General features: G+C 34.6%; 1 protein-coding gene across 1 annotated transcript in view; it reads right to left on the bottom strand.

The window, feature by feature from the left end:
- LOC123706965 (acetylcholine receptor subunit alpha-like) overlaps nucleotides 1–8,111 on the bottom strand; it is a 70,278-nt gene extending 62,167 nt beyond the window's left edge. The window contains exon 1 of the mRNA XM_045656656.1: nucleotides 7,897–8,111. Within this exon, the coding sequence (XP_045512612.1) occupies nucleotides 7,897–8,082 (186 nt within the window). The 5' untranslated portion in view covers nucleotides 8,083–8,111. The remainder of the gene's footprint in view (nucleotides 1–7,896) is intronic.
- Between the last annotated feature and the right edge of the window lie 13,704 nt (nucleotides 8,112–21,815).

Raw genomic sequence — 21,815 nt, 5'->3', positions numbered from 1 at the left:
CTTAGACATAAACGTGTACCATAAACATAGAGAGTGGAACAGTATTTCAGCGACTTTTATAAGCTGTATCCAAGTGACATTAGGTCAACGACACGAGTCGCCAAGTGGTGGCGTGTGCATTATTAAGCAAAGACTAAGTAGCTAAGCCGCCGTTATGCATATAAATTTTAATACGTTCCACATTTGTCGTTAAAAATATTATACACTTCTTATACAGTTATCTAAAAGTCTTACACAGCAAAACTGATCGGTCTTATTCGTTTCTTTCAAATAAAGATCTGTCTCTTTCTATAGCAGGTGAATTTATTTCATCAGAAAGAGATGATTGATTTCTTTAGAATAATACTAAACACTTTATTGACGTAAAATTATCCTAGTTCATAAAAAATGTATAGTATTATAAAAACTAATAAGTAATCGGCAAGCCAGTTAATTTCTATTTTATAGCTTAGACATAGGCCTCCTCTAGAAGCTTCCACTACTCTCACTAACTAGTTTTACGTAGCCACATAGGGCCAGTTGCTAGACTATATCATCCTGCCATCTTTTTATTTGTCTTTCTCGTTTTCTCGAAAACTTTAGAATGTAACTAAAAGATACCATCGGGAACATGGTATAGTTGTTGCAGCTCCAAAGAAACGTTTTGTAAAACAAAAAACTTGGCGATTAAAAAGAGTGGTGGATGGTGGTCGTGGATATTGCCAGTTCTTCCCTTCCGTTCTACGCTCCTTATCTTTGATTTGGGAACTGGCAGTTAATGTAAAATTAGAAGCATTTCATATACATTTCATTTTATGACGTTCATAAGTGTACATTGTGTTACCTTTATGAATAAATGATTTTTTTAAATTAATATTTCTGGTATTCAGTGCATTATATTGTTTAACATAGGATATGTGTAAATGCTATATAGAGGGAACAGAAAGATTTAAAAATTAATAATTGCTAGAGTAGCTCCGGCAATTTCAGCAATGCTTTTGCAATGAATGAACAGTTTGAATCTGCAACCATGCAAAAAATATGCAATATGACAATTGTTTATCTGTTTTTGATATCATTTTTCTGTGTCGGCACCCGTGATCCGCCTTCTCTGTCAGTTACGCCATGTATCAGCTTTAAACATTGTAGATTTTTACGTTTAAAACGACAGCTTCACCACTTGTAATTTTTTTATTTTTTTATTTATCAAAGTTACGAGATCTATAAATTGCCGACTATTTATTGGTCGATAATAATAGTGACTATGGAATTCATAATAATTATTAAAATATAATAATAATTTTGTAAAATTTTCGAGGAATACATGTGTAATTACAAAACACACTTACACTAAATATATTTTTTTAAGTCTTATAGAGTATGAGCCTTCTCCAATTGTTTATATCTCTCTCTGTCTTGAGCATTTTTCTCCCAATCTTCTCTATTAACTGCCTTAAGCTCGTCAGCCCATCGTAAGAGGGCGAGCTCTCCTTCTTCTTACTTGTTGGCCTTTCAAATTTGTTACGCTCTTTGTCTTTTTTATTTATATATTAAAAGTATATTATGATAACTGTAAACTAACGCCTTTGCTTTTGACCTTAAAGAACTCCGACTCTAATAATAAATACTATAAAATTACTATTACTATAGACTACAGACTTGTAATGTTGACAAATCAAATAGACCTCTAGTATTGACGGTTACAAAATTATTTTACCTACATATAATGACAATGGCAGTTGGTACCAGAACCATTGCTCCGACATATACATAACACATGTGAATTTAAATCTCAAAATACAAAAGTATAAAGCATTCGAAATGTTCCCTTCATAAAACCAGCTGAAGATTTTAAATCGACACCACGCATTCGCGTATATGAGGCGGCCTTTTCATACAGATCCATTCATATCTGTTTCATCTTTTTAATTTCAGACACGAGCAGCCGTTTCATTTGTATGTTCTCCGTAATGGAATCTGTTTTGCACTTAGGCGGATTTTATATTTGCAAATTTTATGTTTTTTTTTTATATTTTTCGACTTACTTTTGGTTGTAATCTTAATTGTTTTAATATTTACTTTGTTGAATTCAAAATTATTACATAACAACTCGACGTTTTGGACGCCTATCAGTAATAGTGGTCGGCGAGAGAGTATCCAAATGTATAACGTATGTATAACGGAACTGGTTGGAGTCGAAAAATCTTCATTCTGCGTTTGTGTGCAGAGTTCAAATCGTATAATGAAAAAAATTATTTTCTGAGTTTCCTCCTTGAAGTAACACCGCCATATTTTTGTTAGGTTACTTTCTGATTTTGTGTAGAAAAAAGGGGAGCACATTTATATAAAATAAGCGTTAGTAAATATCTCAGCCAGTTGTTTATTTAGAATTACCATAGATAAATTTGTCATAAAAATTTACTATTGGTTTAGAAACTGAGACCACTTTCGTTTTTCTTGCGTGAACAAATTCTATCTACCGAAACGGTTTTTAATTTAATATTTGCGTGTACATTTATGATTCATTTCTCTAAAATAACACAATTCCACCTCAACGAGGTTTGCTGGCTTTTATATGATTTATTTTAAATTATACTTCGCAACACAATGCAGTTGACTGACTGTACTATATTAAGCCATGGCTTATAGGGAGTTACACGAGTGTTTACATGCGAGTAAAAGTTTTTGTTTCTACCAATAGAAAACAAATATTTGTTTAACGGGGATTTAAACCTTCAAACCGCTAAGCTATATCACTAAAATATAGTAAAAATTATATTTTTGTAATTTATCATAAAGACCACACCATTAAACGGTAAAATCAAATGTTAAAAAAGAAAAAGAATCTTTTATACTGAAATGGCACTTGAAACGTTGGAAAAAAGGCTTTCATCTCGATTCCACTGAGATATTTTCTAACATTTTTCCATCTCTGAATATTCCGTATAAATATCAACCCCTCCCGGCATTCAATTGTTATTCCGATTTTTCTGAATATGTGCGGAATCGTTACTAGTGGAGAATAAAATTTTATTGTGCATTTACGACCACAACGGATATTTAGGTAATCGACAGTTCATGTTTATGATTTTGTATGAAACTGTAAAGTCGATTTTTTTTATTTCTCAATGTCGTATCTAGATAACACTGAAAAGGTTTAGAAAATGAAAAACGGCTTCATCTTGAAAGTTGCCAATACTTTTATTGTTTTTCGGAGACATCTCCGTTCTTCTCTACACATAGTCGTATTCGATGGAAAACTGAGAAAAGCACTGGGCCAATTTTTCCTTAAGGTTCTCTTCTATGGCATTTGTGGACGCTTTCACGGCATCTTCAGGGCTCGTTAAGCGAATACGTCGAATTTTATCTTTAGTTCTTGGGAATAAACTTTCATTTCGCAGGGCGCCAGTTCAGGACTGTATGGCGGATTATCTTGACCCCTGCTATAGTCAAATATTCAACAGTCCGTTTTGCGGAGTGCGCTGAAGCATTGTCGTGGTGAAAGAGGACCCTGCTTAACTAACAGTGAAACGAAACACCCACTGAGCTGATTGTGTTTTGGTTTCAGGTTCGTAGCAATATATGTAGCTTTCATCACCTGTGACGATGTCAAATACAGCATTTGAGTCATCGCCGTTGAAGTTATCTAACATTTGGCGACACCAGTCTAGCTATGTTTCTGGTCGTCGGTTAAAGTATGGGGAATCTAAATGTTCGTGTAATATTTTTTGAATTTGACTCATACCAATTCCTAGGCTTGCCCGTATCTGCTGATGGGGCAGGATCTCACTATCTCTATCTTTCTCTATCATGCGTCGTACAGCACTGATGTTATTTTCAGTAGTCGCTTTTAAAGGACGTCCACGTTTAAACTCGTTGAACCAATTGTAAATAGTGGCACGAGATGGGGCTTCATTAAGAAATGCTAATCGCAGTCTATCATAGCTTTGTTGTTGAGTATTCCCACAACGAAAGTCATAATACATTTTTGACCGAAAATTATCTAGCGTTATTCATTTTCAGGTGTAACAAGAGTTTTAGATATGCCGTCAATTCACAAAAACAAATGACAAATGAATGCAATATACTGCAATAGGTTACAAAAGAGTTCTAAAATTGAAATTCAAAAAAAGTTTTTATTAGCAATGTTTTTAACTGGCCAGTTCTAAACATATTCAGTGTTACCCTATACATTCACACAGATAAAAACACTTAAACAAAAAATTTTGTACTTATTTAGTCATTTTCACAAATCACCTTTCAAAAATGCTGATTTATTCTATAGAACCACATTCAAATAGGCCGTGAGCCTACAGTATTTACCAACGCGAAACAAAAGTGTTTCGCAGGAACTAAACTCAAGTATCACGAGCGATATCTATTCTACGCGTTTACAGATTACCTTATAATCTGTGGTAGATTTAACAATATAAAATCTCTCCAATTTCACAGTTTCAACAAACGTAACAACGTTTTGAACAACTTTTTTTATTTCATACAAAATATGCGTAGTTTGGGAGAATCAGTCAGTAATTAAACAATGAAAGAATAAAAAACTTTATATTGAAATTAAAACCACTGTAATAACTAGATTTTGTATAGACATTTCTTACTATCCTGAATCAATATGCGTAGAGATATGGGGTCTCTCTGGATCTTCTACCGTATCTACCACGCAGAGTGTTCAGAGTTGTTCGGACTTATACCTGTAGTTTTTTACCATCGGACGTCAAGGCAAAGGCAGAATACAAAATACCGTCCGAGTCACCTCGACGTCCGTCGTTCCACAACTGAGCGTTTTTTAAATGTGAACCCGAACCACTACTATGTGGAACCAACTGCCGAAGTATTTTGGAACCAATTCTACATGTACTTCAAGAAAAGAACGTAACAATTCTAAAAATGCCGGCAACGAACTTGCGAGTCTTCTGGCAATGAGAGTGTCCATGCCAACGGTATCACTTATCATCCTATGAGCCTCTCCCCATTGGCCATTGGCCTCCTACTAGATAAAAAATATACGAATTGCCACTACATCTAGGAATATCATGCTCAGATGAAGTTCCTACTGAACGGAAGACTGCGGAAATACCCCATTAGGTATGCATTAATAACTGCGCAATTGACACTTGTAATTTCAACTGTGGATAAAGAATACAATATCTTTGTTTTACGTAGGTTGAAAGTAAGTATAGTTTTGAACTTAGGTTGAAAATAAGTTGAGAACATGCCATAGAGGAAAGGAAAGAAGAATGGTGGGTGTAACATTCAGACATCGCAGAATAGCAGAATAGATAAGAACAACAACCAAAAAGGACATTGTAAAGTAAATAAGGCAATTGAAATGGCGCTGGACCGGGCACATGATGATAGCAGGTTGCAATGGACAAAAATTACTACAGAATGGCAAGCACGCGATGGAAAAAGGAAAGGAGGAAGACAAAAAAAGAGATGGGCAGACCAGACGATATAAATAGAATAGGAGGTGCAACTTGGATAAGAAAAGCTAATATTAGAAAAGAATGGAAGCAGCTGGCAGGGCCTCGTGTCACAGGCCATGCTGAACACTAAAACCCGCACATCTGATGTGTGATTAGATTAAGTTAGGCTATGTATCTTAAACGAGAAATCTTAAAGAAAATCGTTGTATTAACTTGTTGTAAAGGAGTAAAAAGATCGACATTAGTGTAAACGATACATTATCAAGTTGTGTGAATGTAATTAATGTATCCATTGAGGAAGTTATATTTAAATACAGCTAATTTAGAGGACTACCGGACACACAATAGAGATTTAAATAATAAACAAAGTATAGATGCATTTTGGACTGCATTTTCAAACTCGACTGAATTTAAAAAATATATATTATTTATAAAATAAATAGGGTTGTCTCGGGACCTCTAAATCCGGCATTGTTAAAATGTGTAGTATTCGCATATACCAAATTATAAAAATAGCCTGTAATTCAGATACATTTAAACACGTTTCTAATTCAATCTTCCTCAAAGACCTCCTCCAAATCTCTCTGCCATGTACCAACTGCTATTTCTATAATTTGGTCTATCCACGTTCTAAGTTGTCTCCCTCTTTATCGATGGATGGACCTTGGGCAGCAGTTTGGTACCTTTTTGCTCCACTTTTCTGTTACCCTTCCCTCGCCCATTTCCAGGTTAGTTCACTGATTTTATTGTTTTAGAAATAAATAAACTAAAATAAATACCAAATACAACTTTACTATTCAATATTCTATATTTGTTAAGCCAGTATTGGTGAAGGTTCTTTCCTTCATAGCTGTCAATTCACGCTAAGTTCAATATGGAGTATAACTTGGCGTTGCGCCATGAACGGTACCACATCCTTCAATTAATTGTAATAGGTAAAATTCAGAGTAAACGGCGTGTTGGTACAAGGATAAAATAACTTCGTACTGTTAGGGATTGGACAGGTTTTACGACTGCGTAAGAGATGCTGCCTCTGGCTCAGGACTGCTGATATGCTGAATAAGACTAACGGCCAACCTCCAGTAATGGAGAGGCACGAATAAAGAAGATAATGCTGTGTCACTTGGATATAATACTAATAACATACGTTTTTTTTATGTCAAAGGAAATACAGAATGAGATTCATTTTTTTAACTGATGCTTCTAAAACCTACCTTTTTTTCCCTTTACGTGATTTAATGACATAATACACTCACTCACTCAAAAGTCAGTTATGAATTTTTGAAACAGCAAAGTCTTTTCACAGTACAAAGTAAACAAAGTATTTTCGACTAAAAATATAGCAATTACTTTATTAATCACCAATATTTAGATAAATTAAATTGAGAACTTGAAGTTCGCAAACATCAGTTGTAATAAACGTTTAAGTTGTTGAAAGATTAATCGAAAATGCCAAGTTCGTCTTCCCAAGCGTTTCTCATTTATTAACCCAAGAAATCGTTTCATTTGACACACGAGGGAGACAACGAGGGGCCTTTAGATATTAGTGAATCGTCCAGGTTTCTCAAAGGTTTTCCATTGTGTGTATAGCATACATATTAAATCAATTTATTGGTCGTAAGGAAACCTTAAATTTATTTGTCACTTAGTAATGTATCTAGATTCCATTGCTTTATAGTAGAAAATTATGTAAAAACATCTCGTCGAGATTTTATTGATAGATTTTTGACCATTAATAAACGGAACTATAAGAAACATAGTAACGGCTTTTTACGTAAGACTGGCTACCTAAAAAATAAATCAATAGCACTAAAACCTTTTTAGATCTGGGCCTCACATTTCTGTATATGTTTAATGATCATTTGTTAATCTAATAGGCAAGTAAGTGATAAGCCGTCTGTGCCTTACGCACGCCGTCGCATTTGGGTTTAATGCAAGCCGGTTTCCTCACGATGTTTTCCTTCACCGTTCGAGCGAATGTTAGAAGACTGGCTAGTTACTAGTACATAATTGCGGCTATGAAAACCCTACATACACACACATAGTTTTACTTATATAGAGAATTTAAACTACATTATCTTTATTATTAAATTTGGTAGCTTGTGTATATTTCATTTTCATAATCAATTTGGACATATAATTATTATCTAATACATTGCATCGTCACAAAGAATTAGAAGCCTTTCTTATAATATATTCAATGTCATTGAAAACGTTACCAGTTTTCTTCTTGTGTCATTTTTTAATGATCGCTCGTAGAAATTTTTATAGATCTCTTCTAACTTTTGTTTTATTAATAATATTTCAAAGAATATTATTAATAAAACAAAAGACAATTTTAAGTAACAAATCCTTTCCAGACGACACTGGATAATAAATAAATTTAGTTTTTCAGCTGATCCTGAGATTAAGATAAATATATATTTTATATAAGAACTATCATCTCCTTAATTATTTGATAAATTAATCAACTTACGACATCGATAAGCTGGCTCAATTTAAGCTTAATGCAGACTCGAAGCACATCCGTTGTATTGACTACAGGCCTCACTAGTTTGTTGTAGTTCGACAACAGATCGTCGTAAAGGCGTTTCGCGTCAGGATTGCCAGCGGCGACGGCTCGGAGGCAGCAAGCCGCCAGCAACCAGACGAACGAGGCCATCAGCTTGTCATTACGTGTTGCACGGCCGGGGCGCGGCGCGGAACTGACGGAGTGTAGACGCTAGGGTGGTAGCAGTGTGCGATAAAGCTGTTTTCATGTGAAATCACAGTGGCGTTATAAAAACTGTTCTGATATATGTTTTTTTCAGTAAAAAAAAACAAAAAAACCTTCTTAGTGAAAAAAACATATATCCTATTTAGATATTTATTTTATGATTGGAAAGTTTTTTTTAAAGAGTTTGTTTGTTATTTAAAACGTTTGAAATGAAACATGCATTTTTACGAAGATGCGTCATATTTTTATATCGGCTGAAGTCCCGATACATTAATGACCTTTCAAATCGATACCAGTATAATTTGGACGAGAATCGAATCCAGGAACGCCTGATACACCATGTATCGACTAAGGTACGGAGAGGTGACTGATAAATAAGATGAGATACGTTGCGTTCTATTCTTCGGTTGAAAAAATGCGAACCCATACAAAAGTACCATTTAAAAAATTCAAAGTGGAAATGTGCCGGTGATATTATCCGCATTTGTTTTTTGATGTAATAGAAAGCAAAGCAGGCTCACTCGATGTTAAGTGATACCGCCGCCCATAGACCAGCCTTTCATCAATTCTTAAATTGGTATGGCCCAGTGGGAAGAAAAAGTAACATAAACTTAATGCTATATCACAATTTTCTTAATGGTAAATATCACCAGTGATTTAATTAAAATACACCCATCACTATGTGTTTGTAGGACCTCCCCTCGCTCCGCACCAAGCTAGCGCCCTGAAATCGCCGATGCGAATTCTTTTGCTGTTACTTTGAACTTCTATAATAAATTTTATTGAGCTTCGCATCGGTAACTCTAATAGTATTATATGCTTCCCAAAAGATTCTTCTTCATTTACCGAATACGTTTATGCCTTTTAAGCTTTAGGTAGAAAATATTATTCGGAAAAAATGTTCTCAAAATGTGCCATATTTTGTTTTGGTTCATGTTCTAAGAGTTTACTTGAGGTAAGAAAGTTACTCTACGATTGTTCCTTCATTACAAGAGCAGTTGTCAGTGGACATATAGCCCCTAGTAGAACACTGTATATCTTCTATTCGATATTTACCTTCATATAGTAAAATATCTTAATTCATTCATTCCTTTACCTAAAAACCTACCAAGGCGCACAGCCTAAACTACGCACAAATATAAAAAAATATTAGTTCTTTCAATTCATTCAAATTAGGCTGAGTGAATATGTTAGACAAAATTACTTTCAAATTCATTTCTTATATTTAATTTTTATTGCATTTACTTTTACTTTTAAGTTTACTGCATGTACGGCTATCATTTTATTGTGATTATTTTAGGAACGACTACAATGTAATGTTAATCTAAAGTATTATTCTCATGTGAGTGACATTTTGGTCTTTTTTGAGAAATAAAGTCCTTAAACCTAAGTTGCTTTAATTGCCAGGTGGCACCAAAAAAATAAAATGCGCCAGGTAATTTTCTCTCTAACTCTCTTCTCTCGTGGTCCTGTATTGGTTATACCTAGGTAACACTGAAAAGGTTTAGAAAATGAAAAACGGCTTCATCTTGAAAGTTTCCTATTCCTCTCTACACATCGTCGCATTCGTTGGAACCACTAAGAAAAGCAGTGGGCCCATTCTTACTTAAATGCTCTTCTATGGCATTTTCGTACGCTTTCACCGCATCTTCAGGGCTCCTAAAGCGAATACCTCGAATTTTCTCTTTAGATCTTCGGTATAAATGAAAGTCACAGGGCGCTAGGTCAGGACTGTATGGCGGATGACTCATTATCTCGACACCTGCCATAGTCAAATAGTCACCAGTCCATGCGAAGGTGTCGGTTAAAGTATGGGTAATGGGCCTAGGATTGCCTGTATCTGCTGATAGGTCACTCTCTTATATTCCTCTATCATGCGAAAATTTTTTCGCGTTAAGTTCATTTTCACGTGTAACAAGAGTTTTAGATTTGTCGTCAATTCACAAAAACAAATGACAAATGAATGCAATATACTACATTAGTTACCAAAGAGTTCTTAAATTGAAATTCAAAAAGTTTTCATTAGCAATGTCTAACTGGCCTGATGTAAACATTTTCAGTGTTACCCACGTAAAATTGCGCTGTATATGTATCAGCTATCAAATGAATATAAAACAGTGAATAAACGCAAATTAATCCATCCCTGAGTGTGTCCCAATGAATTATAGAAATTTAAATGGTATAGCGATTTAATATTCAAGTGATTCATTATTTATGAAATATGTGTAGCTCAAAAGTTTTTCTTTATAATCCGAAAAGTTGTAAGTAAGCAACGAGTGCTAAGTTGGTTTTACATGCTCTAAGTTACTGGCTGACAGTGAGCAGTGGCGTAGCTACCTAGGGGCTAGATGGAGCAGTGCCCCAGGGCCCTCAAGCTCAGGGGGCCCTCGAATCCTTATCAGAAATCTCGATCGAACTGAACTTTTGGAAATTTCTCCCATTTTCAACATAAATATGACAGGTTGCAACCTCACTTTAATCATGACAACTCAGTTGAGAAAAATTTTAAAGCTATGCCTAGGGAATTCCCCTAAATTATTTTTGTAGGTTGGAAGTGTTGTCAATTTGACGGATAGTGATATTTGCGTTTTATTATTCATCGATGTGCTTTTTATTGTAAATTCGAGTTAAGATTTTTCTTGAGAACGGTTAAAAAATTAATGCTAAGTACGGAGTGAATATGATAAGGTCAATAAACTTTTTTGTACTGGTCAATATAGTGGTTCAATTTTATTGGATTTTATCACTCATATTGATAAAAGGTGTCAAATCTATAGATTTCGGCTACAGCTCATTGTATAACGCGAAATATGGTGAAAAATGCATGTTACCTGTAGGGACATAATTCAGGTCCGCGGGCAGGAGGTCGTTCATGGTCTCCACGGTTAAATGTGGTAACTCTAACGGTGATAATTATTTTTGCGGGGATTACCTAACGACACTTTTAGCGTATCATTGTGTTTCTCTTTTCTCCCTTCTTAACGTCGTCAGTGAACAGTAAGTACCTACCTACTCGAGCACAATCGTATATTTTATTGTTTAAATTAGAAAACTAAAATTATGGATAAAAAGAAGAAAACCAGTGGTACATTAAAACGCAAACAACGCCAAGAAAGAGAAGGTAGTTAACAAAAATTGACCCAAAGTTTTTTAGTCAGCCTTCTGCAAGTACGTCTAGCCAAAATATTTTTATTGATAGTGACTTTTTTGAAATTGTTTTTTTTATGTTTTTAAAAACCCCACCGTTATATAATAAACCCTTGTATCTTGTCTATTTCGTTTTATTAGCCAAACCTACACCAAGTATTAATTGTAATTTATGTTGCTACTTTTTAATATTTTTATTATCTGTCCTGCAGTGCACAAAAAAGAGCTTAAGTGGCTTAGCATTTTCAAAGTATTTTTAAAAACCTAATCAGTTTACATAGCAGTGGGGCCCCATTTTTTAATTTGCCTCAGGGCCCTTTGTTACCCAGGTACACCGCCGTATACCAGTTTTGTGGATGAAACATATTTAAATAAGCTGCGTTAAAATATAGGTACCATAGTTTAAAATTATGTGTGTGAATTGAAAAATGAAGTACTTCTACATAGACATTTACTGTCCGTACTCAAACCAAGGAACGGGAACGCACGATAAGTACTAGCAATATCTGTTCAGTCCCTATTTATTTATATATATATATATATATATATATATATATATATTTTATAAATCAAAATAAGTCATCAATTAATGAGTACTAAAAGTCAATATTAAGGTTAATGCACTCTGTTCTTGTGTTCTATTTTTTTATACTGTTTAGCACCTAACACTGACGTGCACCATTTACTAGCCAATTTCTTTATTAAAATGAATAAAAAACAACCGTTTAGCCTGTATCAAGGTGAATCAAGGTGAATCAAGGTAGTAATTATTAATATACACACACACACCAATCCAAATACGTTATTATATTTTAACAAAGATAAGATTTAAACAGATTTATGTTAATATTTTAGCAGATTTAATCGGATGAATTGTAATAGTCGAAGCTTGCCACTAACCGAGCGTTAATATGGAAAAGCGAACGAAGTAAAAATTAAACAGTTTGAACATTCTGAGAACGGATTTATGAAGAATGAGGCCACATATAATGCAAAGGCCCCGTGAACCATCGCACAAATTTCTACGCATGTCATGTCTGATCATTTATCGCTAAAGCGAATATTATAGAACAGTAATACGCTGAGTAATGGTAGAGGCGGTGAAGAATTTATTTATAAAAGCTTGCCAACACACGGCACACACATTTACACACACGTTGGTACAAGAAAAACAAAATAGAATATTTAATGTGACAGGCACTTATAGGCACATAACATACACGAATAGAAAAAAATAAATAAATTATAAACTACAGATCGATTTGTAAGTTCTGAATTCGAATCTGAATATCCATAGTTGTTCCCGTCGCAACAACTATGGATATTCAGACCTAGTTCGTTTATCAGAATGCTCCATCTCGACAAAGGTGACTTTTAGCCAAAAAGCATTCTTCTAAATTGCCAAATGGGATGCCTACATTATATAGAATGTCGTTTTTTTTATTACTTCAGTGGTGTGGTAATGAATGTAGGTAGGGCCCTGATTATTTTGCCGCAGACTCCGAGGCTGGTACTTCGAATACCTGCCGCGAAATAGGGCACGATAAAAGCACAATTATGTGGTGCATATACAGTGCAGGTAGAATATTATAGTACTAGCTTATTCATATGATTTTGTCCGCATGGTTATTGATTCGTTTAGCTGATTTAAGCATTAGACAAATATATCTGTTCATGACGACTATCGTAGGTGTAGAAACGCTCGATACTTTTGCGTTGCCTAGAGATATAGAGCCTCCTGGGAATGTGTGTCCATGGGCGGTATCACTTAACAACAGGTGAGTCTCTTGAATGTTTGCCCCGTTTTATATAAAAGACACGGTTTGATACACGCTATCAAATTTTTAGCTTTTTGGTCAAAATAGCTTTTATTGTTTTGACCACGTAGGTTGCGGGAAAATTCAATTAACCTTTATCATAATTATTTTGTAATATAATATATACTTAATCCTATGATTAATTTAATGATATAGGTAATTACGTATTTCAAATTAAGTAGGTATTGCGTAAACTGAATATTAATTAAAGAGGAAAATGTTTGTCCTATTAATTAAGACAAGATTTTCCGTCGCTTGAAAACTTGCAAAACGTTTTCCATGTCATCTTGACTTAAGAGTCTGTCATCTTAAAATCATCTCTGGAAATTTTGATCGGAACTGACGAACTTGGAATAGCCATTATCGAACGCCAATAATTATTTTACTTATTGTGTTAACATGCACGATGTCAAGATAAATCAATAATTTAGAACTGTGTAAATAAACTTCATCAGGAAATTTGAAAGCGCGGCGTCTTGGAGGCCTTCAAGAAAGAGAGTGAACCATTACATCAAAGGGCTATACAACCCTCGGCGTTACGGGGCAGCAGATATCACTTTACTTAAAGTGATCAGCCTGCACCCTGTGCATAGTTTTCAATTCATATATGTTATAAATAATATTCCATTGTATATATAAAATATATAACTATATCCAAAAAAATACTATTTTACTCGTGCAATTATGTTATAACTTTTAAATCCGATTCGAAATATTTTAATAACTATTTGCATAGCACAATTATACACTACCCACCTAAGTATCATCGAGGGCTGTTTGGGTCGATGTCATGATGAAGAAATCAGACTACCTGAATTGGAATCTCTAACCCTGATGACTTTATATAGTTACTTCAAAGATTTCCCTTGATTCGTGGGGCAACCGACCGAAAACAGTTTGCGCGTGTAGCTACCGGTATCCGTAATCTATTTCGTAGCTCAACTCGTAGCGCTCGTACCGCTCGTACCGCGCCGTAGACTCTTAACAGATTCCACATTAATAGTTTTAATACAATCATCTGAACTTATAAAGGGAGTGTTATACTAGTATTATGTTTTTCTGCTGAGTGTTGGATAGTATACTTATTTAGAGCAGTGTTTGTCTAGTGGCTTCAGTAATCTCATCCCTGAGATCGTAGGTTTGATCCCCAGCCGTGAATCAATAGACATTTTGTGCGCGTATTTAACAGTCACTCGAACGGTGAAGGAAAACATTGTAAGAAACCGGGCTTGCCTTAGCCCCAAAAACTAGACGGCGGATATCAGGCGTACCTGGCTGATCACCTACTTGCCTATAAGATTGACAGATGAACTGACACAGAAATCTAATAGCCCAGAGCTAAAAAGGTTGTAGCGCCCCAGATTTATTTATTTTATTATATACTATTAATAAAATAAAATAGTTAATTGTACATATCATAAACGTATTATATCTGATATAGCTATTGAAGCTTTGGCCTTACCACTCACTATGTCAGTTTTTATCTGAACATTAACCAACTCCTAATACGGCTCACATGGTTGTATTAAATTTTAATCGCTGAAAGTTTGCGTTACACCCTCAACTTACGAGAGCTCACAGATAATTTTATGTGTGTTAATAGGTTTAAGTATTGAAAGAAACACTTTTTTACCGGATTGAAGCTATGTATATTATAAACCTAAATTATTTTACATAATTTAATTTCTTTTTAAAGTGTTGTTGTTGAAAGAGTGTAAAAACTATGTTAACAAAAGACAATACTATGTAGGTTAAGTATATATAGGTTTAAGTAGTATTTTAGATGTTATAATAAATGAGATTTGAATGTTGATATGTCTGATTCATTTCTGATTTCATTTAAAAGTAGCGAAGCCTCCTTCAAGCCCTTAATTATTGTGGTGAGCTTTGAGAAAACCTCACCACCTTGAAGCTCTGATCCGACGTGCACCGTCTAACACTGGACTGTTTAGGTTTCGTTCTTTAGGTTTCTTAGTGCAAATATCTCTTATATGTGTAAGGGTATAAATGTAGGGCTTAGGTACTACATATATTTTACAAATAATGCTGACTTATTACATACAGATTAAAATACACATCACACAGCCAGTGAAGCTGGCAAGCTATATACTATGCAAATAATTAAACTTGATTATTTAACTAACTAAGACATATGTGTAAGATCATTATTTTCTTAATTAATAGAACCTTTCATTAAGACAAAAAACTTGTCATTTTTACATAGATGTCTTAGTAATATGTATGCCTCAGGAAACAGTTTTGGCTCTCTACTCCACAAAGCTATTAACTTCGAAAATGTCGGAATGCCCCACGACCAACAACAAAACCAATAATCCGTAACAAAAACAAATAACTCGAGATTTCCCGTTAAATTGCGTAGACTAGAGATATTGAGCGACTCTTGTTACTGACCTGTTTACTAGGTGACATAACATTGAGAGTCTCAGCTTCATCCATTAATAACGTAGGTATAGGTAAATAATATTTAACCAAAAATTATAGGCAGAAATTATCGTTTACTATTTGACACTTTAGAGCAGTGTTTCCTAACCATTTTGTGCCATTCTCCATCTTAGCCGACTTAAAATTCTTATGGTACCAATGTAACATACATAATAATTAAACACAATATCTAAAATTCAATTACTCACTAAAGAAACTTAAATTTTCGAATAACCCCCTTTACAATCAAACTGCACTCCTGTAGAGCGTGAGCCCCACGTTGGGAAACACTGCTTCAATCTTTACAAATATATACAATAACTATATACAGTAGAATCTCCATAACTCGACTAGGGAAATGCAAAAAAATCGAGTTAACGAGTTTTCGACTTACCAAGAACTTAGAGATACATATATTTTAATTGCTGATTTCGACTTAAGGCGTAATTGTAAGTGTAATTTTTCGACTTACTAAGGATTTTGACTTAACGAGGTTCGAGTTATAGAAATTCCACTGTATAATTGCGCACGTACGCGCAGAACTAAAATTTGTAATATTAATTTAGCTCACTTTTGTATATTTATTTTAGGAATGTAAAAAAAAACAGTGCTCTAATTTAAATAATTATTATGTCAAAGTTATTATAGTTTAAATTCTATAACAATTGAAAACTCGGGATTTATTAAATGACTTGTTAATAATCAATTTACCAAACTTTTCTATAATTATGTCGATACACTCGTTGTTGTCAGCTTTAACACCTTGTTCCCTGTACCCTGGTATATTATATATTCTTTAAGAAACCTATAAACTATTCGAAAACGAAAGTTATGAGACTAACGAAAATCTTCGGTATCGTAATTTATCTACTCAGTTGCTTACACTAGTATTACGTAGACTTGACTTATAACGTTATAGTCGAGTTACTCAACTATTGCAAACCCAGCACTAGCCTCGTCGGCTCGTAATGGACGACGATGTATTGGTGCTGCTGTTTATAAAACTTCTTATTGGAAGAAAATATTGGAGAAAATGTACCGTCATATTAAGGACTGAGAGGTCAAGAATATATTTTATTCTTAAGACTTACTCTTATGTGAATTACGTGTGAGCAAGAAAAGGTTTCAATGTTGTACGGAACAGTTTTACTAAGTAATATATGCATGATAAGAAATCTATGATTATAAATACAACCTTTTTTAAGATGTTCAATGAGTCTAGTGTTTATCCACAGATTATGTAATCTTGAATCGTCAACGCTGAAACGTGTAAAAACTATTATTATACGTATAATTACAGAGTTTTATTTGTATTTACGCGATTCAGATGGAGCTTTAGTTGGACCGGAGATAATATAGTGCAAAGTTTCTTGATGGATCTTAAAAGTTTTTATTACAGTATAATTGAAAGTGTCGATATTTTTTTTCATTTTCAATAAACATCAAAGTTAAAACATAATCTTTGCTAATAAACCTTGATCTGAAAAAAACACTAATTGTTTTTACACAATTATTCAAAGCTTTCAAAGGATAAAAGCCTTTAAACAAAGTGCACTCATTAAAATCCGACAATCACGCTGGCCTCGTGAATTCAGAATGGCATGTTTAAAACATTCTACCAGTTTTAGAGAGAAGAGATTTGAATAACAAATTCGAGATAATCTAATTGAAACTCACTTTATAAGTAACATTTTGTACGTATAATGTAGTCTCAGAGATAGGTTATTAAAGAAATTTTGTTCTCAGGCACTTCACTATACTTGGTATTTTTAAATATTTTTTTAGCACACGTATACTTGATGATTTTTTTTCTTCATTTGGTCCACAAAATTAGGACAAAAACATAATACAAATTATATATGTTATAAAAAAATACTAGATAACGCACAGGGGTAGTCCATACTAGATATTTGATACATATTTTAATACGTTAGACACGTGGAGGTTGGTATTAGGCAATTATTTTGTCAAACTCATATCAGTTGACCGCAAAATGAGCGTTCTACATCCACAAATGCTGTAATAAAAATATAAAAAAAAACTGATGATACTTTGCAATATTGTATTCAATAAAATAATAATAAACCTACACTGAAATCTACAATTCATTGCTTTATTGTATATATGCTACGTTTATTGAGTGAAATAACTTTCAATGCTACTTTTTTGCGTCTGAGGCGTGAATTAACTGTTGTGGTCTCTGGCAGAATGACCAGCGCTGTGGTACACGTCTGCTCCACAGCATAATACTAAGCCAGCGCCAGTTACTACCACAACATACAGTACACATATAAAATGTACGTTATTATTTTTTTTTATTTCCATATATTTATTATTATTATTATTTTGTTTGTTTTCGCTAATAATGAATGTCTATCTATCTAGCTATATGTCTGGTTATGATTGGTTATTATTGTTTCACTTAGGTTAAGCTAAAGACTGCTAATCTTGAGATAATAGGAGAATATCGTAGTGTAAAAATATATCTTGGTACAACTACTGGCCACCAACGAGCAATTTTTTCAGATTCATATATAGCTGGAAAGTACCTACACGAGCTCTAAGTAACCGATTGGCAAGCGGTAGTGCGCAATCAGCAAAGGTGGCGTTCTCTAGTTTGGAAGGCCACATCTCGCATTGAGTCGCTGTTCCAGTGGCAAAGTATTGTTTCACTTCCCTTGTTAAAGAGTTATTTCATATATTAATCAAAGTTTCATAATAAGACGTTAAGGCAGAATACAAAATACCATCCGTATCACCTCAATGTCCTTTCATAACTGAGTGATTGTTAAGGCAGTTTTTGTTGAACCAATTTGACTTAGGGACCTTCAAGAAAAGGGCGTACCGTTTCTTCAAAGGCCGGCGACGCACTCGCGAGCCTTCTGGCAATATAAAGCGGTGTCACTTAACATTAGATGAGCCTCTACGTTTGCCACCGGTTACATAAAAAACTTATAAGCTTACTAGGCTCTCGCGCAGCCTTCCTAATTCACCTATTTTCCTCATACTGCATCATAATCAGCTCCCATTAAATCTAATTTGAATACATGTTTACATTATCATTCATTCTTTTGTTTTGCGGTATAATCCCTATTGTGATAGGTCATAATCGTGACGTTTTAAATTTCGCTATGGAATTAGTGGCTGCATGTTTTGCTGCAATTCTTCCTGGTTTTACATGAGTATATTTGTTTTCTACATTTTTTTTTATTTATAGTCCACAAATATCTAGATACAGGGAATACGATACAGGAATAGATTCCTAAATTCCTACTAAATTGTATTTTATATAAAGCCATGCACAAATTATTTGAATACTAAGTATGAGGGTGTGCAATTATTTAATAAATTACCGTCTAAAATTCGTAATATCAGCGTGTTTAATCAATTTAAAAGGGCCTTAAAGATACACAATGATCTTTAGAATATAATAAGTGTTATATTATAAAGTTTCATGTAAAAAAACATCGTTGTGCAATCAGAAAAAGTTCTTAAAATGTAAAGCTGTTCAACAGTAAAATTTTACAAAAATTTAATTGCATTTTGATTCATTTTTGTAGTATAGCGACATGTACTATTGATATTAGATATACTTTTCAACAAACTGTAAAACGTGATTATTTGTGGAGCAGTAAGTTTTGTGTAAAAAACATCGTTGTGCAATAAGAAAAATGTTCTTAAAATATAAAGCTGTTCAATAATAAAAATTTACAAAAATTTAATTGCATTTTGATAAATTTTTGTAGTATAGCGACATCTAGTGTTGATTATTAGATATACGTTTCAACGTACGTACGAACGTATCTTTGATATTTGAAAGGAACTAAAAGCTTTTCCAGTTCGTAAAAGTTGTCAGCGACATGGCTACAAGATGTAGAACATTTCATTTTATATAGATGGCGCGTATAAACATAATAACAAAGAGAACCTAGGATATCTAAATCTTACATAATTAATAGACTGTGTGTTCTGATAAATCATAAATCTTAATCAAAACTTTGTGGACCAAATAATAAAAGGACGGACGAGACCAAACGGTTAACAGATACATATAAAAGTATTATTTACTAATAACAACGAAACTACAATAAAATAATAATGTTATTATTATACAATTAAATTCTACTGTTATTGTCAAGTTTATTATTATTTATTATAATTATAAAGTCAATGTAAAACGGCTTGGTGTTTGGGGTCGATATTTTTTCATTGCTTCGCTGTCAAAGGTTGTTTTAATATAAATAGCGGAGATTCCATACCCTCTCCTATAAAAGTTCCTTGTCTTCGACTACTCGAATTCATAATATGTTTTGATATCCTATGGTACATTAACTCTTTTAAATATCTATATCTAAATAGTGACAGGATACGGCCCTTTATTACGATACCCACATTTATTTCGGATTAGGGCTCCCCAGTACCAGCTCCTTCCACTTGACCGTATTCAACGAAGAGCGGTTCGAATCGTCGACGACCAATCACTTTCCGTGCGGCTTGATCCCTTGGCGTTGCGTAGAGATGTTGGGTCCCTCTGCATCTTCTACCGCATTTACCATGGGGAGTGTTCAGAAGAGTTGTTCGGTCTAATACCAGCAGCTGAGTTTCATTATCGGACGTCGAGGCAGAATAGAAAATACGCAGTAAGCAATAGAAAGGGATAAAAGAAATGTACTTGTATTGAGTTGTTTTACATGAGATGGAAACTGCTATACGATCCTCGACGTCCGTCATTCCACAACTGAGCGTTTTCTAAGGCAGTTTTTGCCACGCACCACCACTATGTGGAACCAGCTGCCCACTGAAGTATTTCCGAACCAATTCGACTTAGGGTCCCTCCAGAAAAGAGAGCCAGCAACGCATTTGCGAGCCTTTTGGCAATCTGATTGCAATGCTACTGCGATATCAACACTGAACAAACATCGCTGCAGATGCCGCTGGACTTGCCTAGTCTATGTCCTTGACTTGTGTACTGGTAAATGTAAATTTACAATTAATTTAAGTTGGCTCCGGCAAAAGCTTCACTATGTGCCACATACCGGACAAAGAATCTACCTGAAGGATGCAAATTGATAGTTCAGCTTCGAGTAAGGAAAAAAAATGAAACAGTTTTGCCTGTGACACCAGGTGGTTCGGTATCACTTCCCAGCTAAATAAAAGTACATACATGTCTATTATAAAGTTTCTTCCGTTTTAGGGAATAGGTATAAATATTAGGCCCTTACATATGAAATTGGCGTTTTGTATGGGAGGAACAAAAAGTCGAATATTTTTAAATATAATATATTTAATTAATCAAAGTATGAACCATTGTTTTCTATGCACTTTTGCCATCTCATATGTAGTTCTTTGATCTCTTTACTAAAAAAAACAGTCGGACGGGAATCAATAAATCTGTGAAGGCGATTTGGACTGCCCCATCAGAGTTCATTTTTTCCCTTGCAAGAAGTTGTCCAAATTTCGAAAAAAATGGTAATCTGTTGGAGCAAGGTCCGGGGAGTACGGAGGATGTCTTAGACATTCCAATTGAAGCTCTTCTAATTTGGTAGCCGTCTGTTGTGCAGTGTGTGGTCTAGCGTCGTCGTGAAGTAGCAGTGGCGTGGAGCGATTGACCAGCCGGTTGTTTAGCCGCTAGTTTTTCCATCATGGTTTGCAATTTCTGACAATAGACATCAGCCGTAATAGTCTGGCCAGATTTGAGAAAACTGCAATGAACAATACCGGCACTAGTCCACCAAACGCTTACAAGTAACTTTTTTGGGGTTAATTTTCGCTTGGGGCAGGATTTGGCTGGCTGGCCAGGATCCAACCATTGCGCTGAGCGCTTCCGATTATCGTAAAGAATTCATTTTTCATCACAGGTAATGATTCGGTTTAAAATACCATCATTATTGTGCCGGTTCAGTAATGTAACGCAGCAGTCGAGGCGCTTTTGCCGGTTTGCTTCAGTAAATTCGTGAGGTACCCACCTTTCAAGCTTCAAGTGAATTAAAACAGTTTTATCACTAACACCGCAGCCTGCAGCTAACTCGGACGTGGTTTGCGATGGTTCCGCTTCCACGATAGCCTTCAATACTTCATTATCAACTTGGTTCTCAGGCCGTCCACGTGGCCTGTTCTGCAGGTCAAAATTTCCAGAACGAAAACGTTGGAATCAAAAACGAACTGTGTTTTCTTTTGCAACATGACCGCCATACACATCATTCACCCTTCGAGTCGTTTCCGCAGCACTAGTGCCACGGCGGAACTCGTACTCGTAAATAATGCGATACTTTA

The sequence above is a fragment of the Pieris brassicae genome, chromosome 1, assembly GCF_905147105.1.
Source record: "Pieris brassicae chromosome 1, ilPieBrab1.1, whole genome shotgun sequence".
NCBI lineage: Eukaryota > Metazoa > Arthropoda > Insecta > Lepidoptera > Pieridae > Pieris > Pieris brassicae.
This window is presented reverse-complemented; position numbering and strand designations above follow the sequence as displayed.